The sequence below is a fragment of the Arachis duranensis genome, chromosome 5, assembly GCF_000817695.3.
Source record: "Arachis duranensis cultivar V14167 chromosome 5, aradu.V14167.gnm2.J7QH, whole genome shotgun sequence".
NCBI lineage: Eukaryota > Viridiplantae > Streptophyta > Magnoliopsida > Fabales > Fabaceae > Arachis > Arachis duranensis.
In genome coordinates this window covers 33108949-33118890 of record NC_029776.3, presented here as the reverse complement: position 1 = coordinate 33118890, position 9942 = coordinate 33108949, and the positions used below count along the sequence as shown (strand labels likewise).

Sequence of the window (9942 nt, the reverse complement as noted above, 5' to 3'; positions counted from 1 at the left end):
TACTAATTTTTCATTTAAAAATATTAAATGACTTTTTTTTTCTTTTAGACACATTTAAATCACCACAAAGCAAATCAAATACTACCTAGTTCAAATTCTCATTTTCATTTTACCAAATTTTCTGATTTCATATAAATGTTTACATTGATGTTTACATTGATTCCTGAATCCCTGAGGTGAAGTATGAAAGTCCACGCACGAGGATTGCTTGCTTCGTGTCGTTGTGAGAGTGATGCTCTTGTGCCCCCTGATTAAACTCCAAATTCTTCACATATCAGATTAGATTTCGAAAGCGAGTGAGTGGAAGAAACATACATGGAAGGAGACGGTGTGAAATTCGTCAGATGGGGTTACGAGGTTCGAACTTCATCTGAGCCCTGCATCTCCGCCATCAACTCCTACTACCATCAGGTGATGAGCTATGGCAGAGATAGGTGTGTGATTCTTGATGCGCTGGACCATGATAACAACTGTGTCCTGGCTAACATCTTAGCCGCTCATTTCCTTCTATCCGTTGACCCTTTTCGAGCTTCCTCTTGTCTTCTCTCCGCCAAATTGCACCTTGTAAGTTGTAATCTCTCTTCTCCTTCTTTTTCTTCAATTCCTTTCTTTTTTATTTATCTCAATACTTGGAATTGGAATTCTGCTTGTGGCAGGAAAATGCTACATTCTATGAGAAACTAGTTTTTGAATCCATTAATTACTTGATATCTGAAGAGAGAGATGATGATGTGGCTCTTCAACTGCATTCTAAGGTAACACTTAGGTTCCCTTGAATTAGTTACTTGCTACTTATTTATGTATTACATCTAATATCAGGTATTTGTGAGATTCATTAAATGAATTTTATTCTTCGCTCCAAAAATTGGATCATATAGAATCTAGGTTTTCATACAATCCTTTGGTTCATGCTATGGAATTGTGGATGAAATGTCAAAAATAGGAACTACAGTTGATACATAAGAGGTTAACACTGCTGATTATTTTGGTGACAACTGTGTGACCTGCATAGTGAGTATAGGAAAGGATGCAAACCACAAACTAATCTGAGAAGGGATTAGGCTAAGGTGAAAATAAATAGATGATTAGCTTTTAAAAGTTTTGGTATTGAAGCAGGATGCTTGGTATTTGGCTATTGCTAAAATTCTCTCCCTAAAATGGGCAATAGGGAGCATAATGCATGTTGCATATTGAATGCCTTAGTTGTTTTTGCCACTCGAATTACTTTCTCTGCTTTGAGATTCGTCTGTATAGCTATTCAACTGATTAATGCAACCTTTTTTTGGTTTTTGAAGGTTCTAAAAGAGTTTCCAAAGGATCTAGTTACACTAAAGAGAGCACAAATCTTGTGCTTCTATATGGGTCGGCCTGATCTGTCTTTCTCACTTGTTAATCAGGTTCCTTTCATATCAGATAATATTTCGTTAATATCTGCTGATGTACAAACAGATCTTTTCTTTGCCATAGAAAGATACTGTTTTGTTTGTAATACACTTTTGTCTTCTAGATTATTTGCAAAAATCCAACCAAAAAAAAAAAGATTATTTGCAAAAAGTTGAAAAATTAAAAAGTTAATGTAAGATTTTTTTGCTTAAATATTAAATGTATATAATGGAGGACTAAAATGATGTAACTATAATAACCATTAAATTGCAGTGCAGAAAAGTATAGTGTTACACAACATGATTTCCATATTTTTGCTTTCTATATTGAAATTGCTGTAAGATGAGAGTTTTTAAATTTGAGAAATATTTTGCCACCTATATTCAAATACCACTTGGAAGTGGGAATTTAGAATCAGCACAAATGCCTCAATCAAAATATTAAAAAGATGCCTCATTTAACTTCTATTTTTCATTCATCATCAATATGTTATCCAAACTTCAGTGTTATACCAGACATAAGGATTGGGAACATTGTATTCTTCTCATCTGAATTTTACTCTTATTATTGTCTATTGAAGGAATGCTTGAGTAGCTTATTATGTTACAGGTTCTGCCCCAAAATGAAGGAGAAAACTACTTATATGGCATGCTTGCTTTTCCTTTATTGGAGCTTGGAAAAATGAGAGATGCTGAGGAAGCTGCAAAAAGGGGACTCAACATCAATGAGGAAGACAGCTGGTCACAGCATGCTGTAGGTCAACGTATTTATTAAATGTTGGAATATGCATTGCAACTAATATTACTGCATAATAATATCTTTTGAGAATACTGCATAATACAAAAGATGATAACTCATCCTCACAAAGATATGAAAGTAACAATTAAGTTCTTTTAGGAGCCAATCCCTTGGTATATCATGTAAGGGAACACCATCAAACAAATCATGTGCTCTTTCAAGTTGTCTAGTTAATCATTGAGATTTTGGATTTGTCTCCGTCCATCTTCCATCCATCTAGGGTAATGTCTCAGAAATCCCCATCCCCCCACCCAGCAATATATTTGATGAGTCAAATAAATGAAAGCAGCAACAAAATTTTAGAGAAAGGTCAATCAATTACCCTGGACTGGGGAGTTTTATCAACTTCCAGTTTCAGACTCAGACAATAATATTTATTAATATATGTTGCAGTCAGAAATATGTTTTAACAAGTACTTTTTCATAAATTATGGGGTAAGTAGTAAAATACTTGAATTCTGTTGTGTAGCTTTGCCATGTTCTTCAATACGAGTGCCGTTTTAAAGAAGCTGTGAACTTCATGGAAAAATGTTCACCATCATGGAGTTCTCTTTCATCTTTTATGTAAGAATTTGATTTGATTCATTTTGACAAAGTCTTTATCTCCCATATTGTTACTCATATAAAGAATCACCACTCTTCCAGGTTAACCCACAATTGGTGGCATGTAGCCCTTTGTTACTTAGAAGGTAGTGCACCAAACCAAAGAGTGCTTGAAGTATATGACAATCATATATGGAAGGAGTTAGACAAAACTGATGCCCATGGCGCAGAGGTATGTGATTTTTTTCTGCTTATAACTATTAAATGCATCTCATTTTCTTTCTGTTGATGTGGATTTTAATTGTCTGATCATAGGTTTACTTGAATGCCGTGGGTTTGCTTTTGCGGTTGTATGTACGAGGTGAATCAGATCTCACTGATAATCGTCTCAAGGTGCTTGCTGAATGCCTAACCGATCAAGTAAGTGCATATTATATACAACAACAACAACAACAAAGCCTTATTCCACTAAGTGGGGTCGGCTTAAGTGCATATTATATGAGTGAAGGAATTGGAATTACGATGCGTATGATGTAATGATGTGCAACTGGAAATGATAATCTATGGTAGATGTTCTGGTTCTGATATAGTTTCTGTATAAGCTTCATGCTACGATTCACATACTTCACAATTCAAACAAGTCACTGTGTCCGTGTTGTTGATGTGTAGTGTTGGATACTTTGTAGATATTTTAGGTACTTCTAGTAATAGTTTAGTATTTTTCATACTGATTTTTCAGACCTTCCGTTAATAAATGAGTAGATGTTACATAATAATCAATCAAATAATTATAGTTTATTGTGTTTATTAATTTATATTAATCCTAGGATAACCAACTTGGGTTGATAGAGTAGTTAGCTCACTTGTCCGCTTAAGCAAGTGTCGAGAGTTCGAATCCGGCCTTGTATATGCAACAACCAATTGGCAGTGACAAATCCTTAAATGGAGCTCAGATTTGTGACTGATTAGTTATTGGCCTTCCGAGTTGGGAGATACCGTGAGAAATAAAAAAAATATTAATCCTAAGATTAGTATTACTCTCTTTTGGTTAAAATTTGGTGTTTCATGTCAACTACTTTACCAATTTTTTGTTATACTAAAGTTGCATCATATCTTGTAATTTCTGCACATTTATGTAAAGGTGATCATGTCCTATTATGTTGCCATCTCGTATTAGTATTCCTGTAATTGTGTTGCATTGTGTCCATATTATATTAATATTTGTGCTTCATAGGCTTCGAATATCATGTTAGAGAAATTTTATTCTTCCATTTAAGGTAATCAATTGGAAATCTTTTGTTGAGCAATTTACGTATTTACGGCTTTATGCTAAATCTTTTCAGGCAAACTGGTATCTAGAGTGGCACCTTGATGTATTGACAGTGTGGGCTTTGGCAAAATCTGGAAAATTTTCTGAAGCAGCAGATCTCCTTAAGGGTTTGAAAGAAAGGTGGAAATGTTTTATTTTTCCCAAAAAATATTTGAGACACTACAATAGGATATGAGATAAAAATGGCATGTTATCTTCTTATTGTTAGGGTTTCAAGGATGAATATAAAGAAACAACAATCAATGCAGAGAGCAATGAGGGTATGCTCCGGTTGCTGCTTCCATGAATTATCAAAATCTATATAGTATGCCCCGTTCACAGCTCATTTTTTTTTTCTTATCCCTTTTTAGGTGTGCGGTTATCAGCCCTTCAGCTCACATTTATATTTTTCCTTGAACAATTAGTTGGGTACTATTGAGAAAGTTCTAGGAGCACATTTAATGCATGCTCCAAAACATATACAACCCCTCATTTTTATTTAAAATACTTTAAAAAGTTAATCCCTGTGTTTTACTAATAAACTGTCTACTTTTAAATGTTCACTTGAATTAAGAAAAATAATTGAAATGTATTGGTGTTAAAAACTAATTTAGAAAATTATCCGGAATCCTCTTAACTACTATAATTATTTTACCCACTTATTTCTTTCGTTCATTTCTTAAGGGGTATAACTAGAAAAATACAATTAATTTGCTATGCCTATGTGGACAATTTTTTTTGTGGAAAAATAAAATTTCAAGTGGACAGTTAATTAAAAGCAGGATAAGTACTATATAAAAAATTATAAATAAGCGGTGTAAATGTTTTGAAGTACTCATTAGATATGGCTCTAAGAGCATATAAATATTTCCTATACTTTGATTGTAATTCTTTGGTTCTCAATTACTCTAAAAATGAGAAGAGTTAATGATTGTTGGATTTGAATTTCTAATAAGCCCATGTATAGCTTTGTCCTGCGTTGATGACTTTTGTGAGTAATAGAAAAGTTAAGTGCAGCAGTTTTAACTATTTACATCTCCACATATTTGATTGATTGTTTACAAAGCATTACAAAATTGATATGTATGTGGCTAAAACACCTACATATACATAAACTGCAAAATTTGTTAACGCTATTGTTTGCTTATGATAATTTTTCTCTCCGTTTCTCTTTGTTTAACTTAGCTTGCAGAAGCAGTTTATGCGTATGGAACAGGTAATGACAAACATGGAGTGGAATTACTAGGTCCAGATTTTGATGCCATGGATTATAAGGTTGTACAGATCAAACCTCTATCTGAATAGTGGCTTTCCCTTTTGCTTATTGTGAAATTATTGATAACAAATGCACTTACACCTGTGAAGATAATTGGGGCATCTGATGAACAAGTTGATGTATTCAATGATGTTTGGTTTAGCATGTTGCTGAATGCTGAAGAAGCAATGAAGGGTAAACATCTGAAGCTTCTCGAATTGTTCAAAAACATCAGCTATTCTAACTCCAATCTTATTTTAACACAGCCATTGAAGCAATCGAAAAGCAAATCAAGAAGAGGGAAGGCATCCCCTTATATTGGCGAATGCTGGCATGTCTAACCCTTGTCCATGATCCTTTTTGTTCGTGGTTCTTGAGAACAGTGCATACAACATCTTCTCTTGCAGAATTCTTAAACTGCTGCTATTGTTTTCTGTTTCGTTTATTCAGGAGAGAGCGTACAAACTCGCAAACAGGCCAGAAGCTGAACATGCAAAGGCGAAGGCCAAGGCATTGGAGGAATCTTATTTCAACTAAAGGAACAAGTAACAATTATATCGTATCCGTTTCTTGCACAAATGCTACAAGTTGTTTTGTAGCTTGTAGTGGTAACCAAGTATGTAAAATAAGGCAATGTGTTAGATCCATCAGATTAAACTTGGTGTATCATGTCGAAGTGATTTAATGGTATAAATTTACATGATGCATTATCATATATCATACACCAAATTTATACCACTAGATTACCTTAAAGGCATGATACCCCAAGTTGTGTATCATAACTGTATCATAACATTCTCTATGAAATAAATGTAAAGGAATACAGGCTTGCGGTGGGGTTTGATCCCCACCAATGCGAAATTTCCCCTTCAATTGCATCTTAATGTTCCGCAAGGCCAGGCTGCATTAAAATAAGTAAATAAATGAATGTAACTAATCATGGATGAATTACTTTAGCTTCTTACTTTCTTCGGGCGCTTTCAATAAATGCGTTTGCTTTAGACTATCTCTGCGAATTTGGATGCCACTTTGGTGGCTCGTGCCATTTCACATTGACTTTGCTTGACAAAGTTGGAGGGGATAACTACAAAAAATGAAACAAACAAAAAAAAAGGCACAGAGAGAACGAAGGTGGGAGTTCAACTGTCTAATTTCTAGTGAGGAATTGAAACCGCTAATCACGGAAAAAGATTAAAACAAGTCCATTTTCGTTGACGTGAAAAGCTTGGAAACAAGACTTTTAAAGCTTTTAACTCCGACCCACCAATATAGAAACTCCACCTCAATGGCAATGTCTTCTCTAAGTGTTACGAGTTCGGAGTTCCCACAGCAACAACCTAAAACCTTAAAAGGGAAAAAAAATGCTGTTCGCAAAATTAACCTACTTGTCAATATCCTACCAGTCTTTATCAACAGAAAAGCATAACCTTCCCTAAAGATAACCAAGATTATAAGTAATTCGCATAAGAACACAAAAATTATCCTATAAATATAGTTCATTACTTCATTCAAGAAAGAAACGAAGATTGATCTACAAGTATTTCAAGAGTTATACATTAGTACAAGCTAATGAGTATATTTACCATGAATATAAGCCTAAGAAGTGAATGTGTGCCACTCGTTCTTCAGTCCAATAACTCCAACAACCTTTACCAAGTTTAAATCTTAAATCCCCAAACCAAAACCCTAGCCGTACCCGTACGGAGTCATTCTGACATTTTCCCCCATATGTTACCACTTACCACAAGCAATGGAAGCGTCATATTAAACAAGGTCAAACAAGACCCTCGTGCGTGTGACTTAGGAGTCCAACTATGACGTGGCAACAACTAAAATTAATAATTTAATAATGTTCATATCATCATAGCCATTCAAAAACGGTCACCTTCCATCAAAAGAGTCAAACCTTCCACATGTGCCCACAACCACAAGTCCCCACTCACTCCCTTGCCACGTCAGCACGGCCTCTCACTCTTCTTAGCTCCTGCACAACCTCCTTCGAATCGGGCCGGTCATCCTTCTCCGCCGCCACGCATCGGAACGCCAGCTCCGCCACGGCCGCAACAGCGTCACCCACGGCCTTCTTATCCGCCGCAAGAACGGGGTCCACCACCTCGTCAAGCTGTCCCATTTGGATCCTCGAAACCACCATGTCTGCTAGCGCCATCTCTCTCTTGTCCCTCTTTGCATCCACCGCCCTCAGCCCCGAAATCAGTTCAAGAAGCACAACGCCAAAACTGTACACGTCACTCTTCTCGGTTAACCGGAATGACCGGTGGTAGTCCGGGTCCAAATACCCTGGCGTACCTTGCGGCCCCGTCCACACGCACCCGTTGTTCCCGGTCGTTGTCGTTGAGCCAGCCGACGACGCCGTTTTATCTTGCAACACCAGAAGCCTCGAGAGACCAAAGTCACCGACCTTCACCCTCATATCCTTCTCCACAAAGATATTGGAAGTAGTTATATCCCTATGAACCACCGGCGGCATCACCGCAAAGTGAAGGTACTCCATTGCCATTGCAATTTGCAGCGCCATCTCCAACCTTACCTGTAACACAAAATCCAGGTCATAACGCATAGAAATTTCTTATGCTGCAATTATAACGCGAAATCTCATCTTATATTACCTGCCATTTTAGATGTAGTTTTCTGTTATTACGGCCATGGAGATGGTCGGCGAGGGTGCCGTTAGGGACGTAGTCGTAGACCAGAAGCAACCCTTTTGGGTCACTGCAGTAGCCATGGAGCTTCACGAGGTTGGGGTGGTTTATGCTAGAGAGGATGAGGATCTCGTTGCAGAAGGACTTGGAGGAGAACGCTTTTCCGGCAGCGGCGTTGTGGTGTTGGTGGAGATGTTTCACGGCGACGAATCTCCCGTCGCGGAGTTGGCCGAGGTAGACGGAGCCGAACCCGCCGTCGCCGATCTTGCGCTTGGGGTCAAATCCATTCGTGGAGGACTCAAGCTCCTCGTAGGTGAATACCGGAGGGAGGAGGCTGCGGTTGTTGCGGAGGAACACGGCGGTTGGATCTTCCTCTGAGAATGGCTGTTTCCACGCACCAGCATTCCTCTTGATAAACGCAACAATTGACACAACGATTAACAGTGTGGTCAACGCAACAGCGAGGGTCAACACAGCGGTTCTGTTGGCCTTGATGAACTTGCCCTTGGGGATCCACGGCGGCGAGATGGTGGACTCAGAATGGAAGCAGATGAAGTTCTTGTTGGGGTCGGAAGTATTGAATCCGCAGAAGCCTCGGCATTGTTTGCAGCTGGTGAAGTAAGGGTCTTGAGCTTGGTCCCATTGGAGTTCGATCCCGGAGAAAGATAGCATCTTGTCGAGATATCCTAAGGGGTCGGTTTGGCAGGTAGGTTCGGAGTCCGAAGCTGAGCGATGCATGGATCCGCAGTCAGGGAGGAGCAGGTTCGGGTTTTTGATGAGGTTGCATTGCCAAGAGCAGCGGTTACAGTTTGTTGGAGGGGAACATGGGTGGAGGAAGAATAGGCGGGCACATGAAGCGTCTAGGACTCTGAAAGGAGAGGCGGAGAGGTTAATGGGTTGGTTGGGAATGGAGAGGAAGTGGGTTGAAGGGCATGATGTATTGTTGTTGTGAGGGGAGAGGATAATGGAGGAAGTGTTGGGTTTGTAGGTGAGGATGGAGAAGGTTAGGTTGTTGATGGAGATGAAGGAGTGGGGGGTGGAGCAGCGGAGTTGGAAGGAAGGGTGGCCGCAGCCTGGGGAAGAGGAGAATGGGAACGGTAAGGGTAGGGTGGAAGCGAATGGAGGGCATGGTGTTTTTGTGGATGAGCAAGCCGTGTGGGAAGTTGTTGGTGTGCAGAAGAAGCTGAAGAAGAAGAAAAGGTAGAAAACGGAAATGGAGGAGACATGGAGGTGGGGATTCATGAATGGTGAGATGAGATCTGGTTATGGCTATTGATGAGTGAAGGGAGGGAAGAGAGAAAGGGTAAAAAGAAAAGAATAGAATGAGACTTGAGACTTGAGAGGGTCACGTGTAGCAGGGACGTAAAAATAAATATATTAGTCTATATCAAGCACAGGCCCCGGTAACACAACTTTTCAACTTTATTTTACTATCGATAAATTCAATTCAATTTAGTTACAATATACAGAAATTATTTTCGCTTTTTAATTTTATTACGGAGAATGGTGATATGCTTTATAGATGTATAATGTCAGAGAATTATTAATCGGACGGTGCAAGTGTTTTTAGATAAATTGGACGGTTCGATTTAAAAATATATATATAATAATCAATTCGAACCATCCAATTTAATTTTTGTTTTATTAAAAAAAAATTATACAACACAGACGGTTCGATTTACTTCTTCTAAAATTTCAAAATTTTTCCTTACAAATTGGACCATCTGATTTGTCCATGATATTTTCTTTTAAACATAACTCGTATGGTCCGACTTCTCTATAGCACAAGTCAGAAAAAGCTGCCCTCACAAGTTGGTCTAGCCTCCAATAACCAAAAAAATGAGCCAATTATTTTACATATAGAAAAATAAACGGTGGTTTTGTTTAATATTGGTGTTTAGGGTGCTTTACAAGAATGTGGATGCGTTAAAATTACACTGGCAACACGCAGCCTGCGTGATACCTTTAACAGATATTCGTAGTAGCTTTAACAG

The 9942-nt window shown here is 38.2% G+C and overlaps 2 protein-coding genes across 3 annotated transcripts; one reads left to right on the top strand and one right to left on the bottom strand.

Moving 5' to 3' along the window:
• The first annotated feature begins 85 nt into the window (after positions 1 to 85).
• Positions 86 to 6161, top strand: LOC107489121 (uncharacterized). 2 transcript variants are annotated; one of them, XM_016109889.3, is made up of 13 exons: positions 88 to 564; positions 657 to 755; positions 1296 to 1397; positions 1993 to 2136; positions 2651 to 2745; positions 2827 to 2956; positions 3040 to 3144; positions 4068 to 4174; positions 4263 to 4314; positions 5219 to 5308; positions 5399 to 5483; positions 5555 to 5619; positions 5739 to 6161. In XM_016109889.3, the coding sequence occupies exons 1-13, from the start codon at positions 316 to 318 to the stop codon at positions 5823 to 5825; spliced, it is 1410 nt and encodes a 469-aa protein (XP_015965375.1). In that variant the 5' UTR covers positions 88 to 315; the 3' UTR covers positions 5826 to 6161. The 2 variants fall into 2 exon arrangements, 1 of the variants encoding a protein (XP_015965375.1); XR_001592084.3 differs by lacking the exon at positions 5739 to 6161 and having other exon boundaries at positions 86 to 564; positions 4263 to 4358; positions 5555 to 5611.
• A 605-nt stretch (positions 6162 to 6766) lies between these two features.
• On the bottom strand, positions 6767 to 9313 carry LOC107489120 (LEAF RUST 10 DISEASE-RESISTANCE LOCUS RECEPTOR-LIKE PROTEIN KINASE-like 1.5). The gene is made up of 2 exons (XM_016109888.3): positions 7916 to 9313; positions 6767 to 7836 (listed from the first exon to the last, which is right to left on the bottom strand). The coding sequence occupies exons 1-2, from the start codon at positions 9188 to 9190 to the stop codon at positions 7228 to 7230; spliced, it is 1884 nt and encodes a 627-aa protein (XP_015965374.1). The 5' UTR covers positions 9191 to 9313; the 3' UTR covers positions 6767 to 7227.
• Between the last annotated feature and the right edge of the window lie 629 nt (positions 9314 to 9942).

Coding starts and splice junctions, on each gene's coding strand:
- LOC107489121 (XM_016109889.3), top strand. CDS start 316: ATGGAAGGAGACGGTGTGAAATTCGTCAGATGGGGTTACGAGGTTCGA. Junction 4,315..5,218: donor CAATGCAGAGAGCAATGAGG/GTATGCTCCGGT, acceptor TGTTTAACTTAG/CTTGCAGAAGCAGTTTATGC. Junction 5,309..5,398: donor TTGATGCCATGGATTATAAG/GTTGTACAGATC, acceptor ACACCTGTGAAG/ATAATTGGGGCATCTGATGA.
- LOC107489120 (XM_016109888.3), bottom strand. CDS start 9,190: ATGAATCCCCACCTCCATGTCTCCTCCATTTCCGTTTTCTACCTTTTC. Junction 7,837..7,915: donor AACTACATCTAAAATGGCAG/GTAATATAAGAT, acceptor TTTGTGTTACAG/GTAAGGTTGGAGATGGCGCT.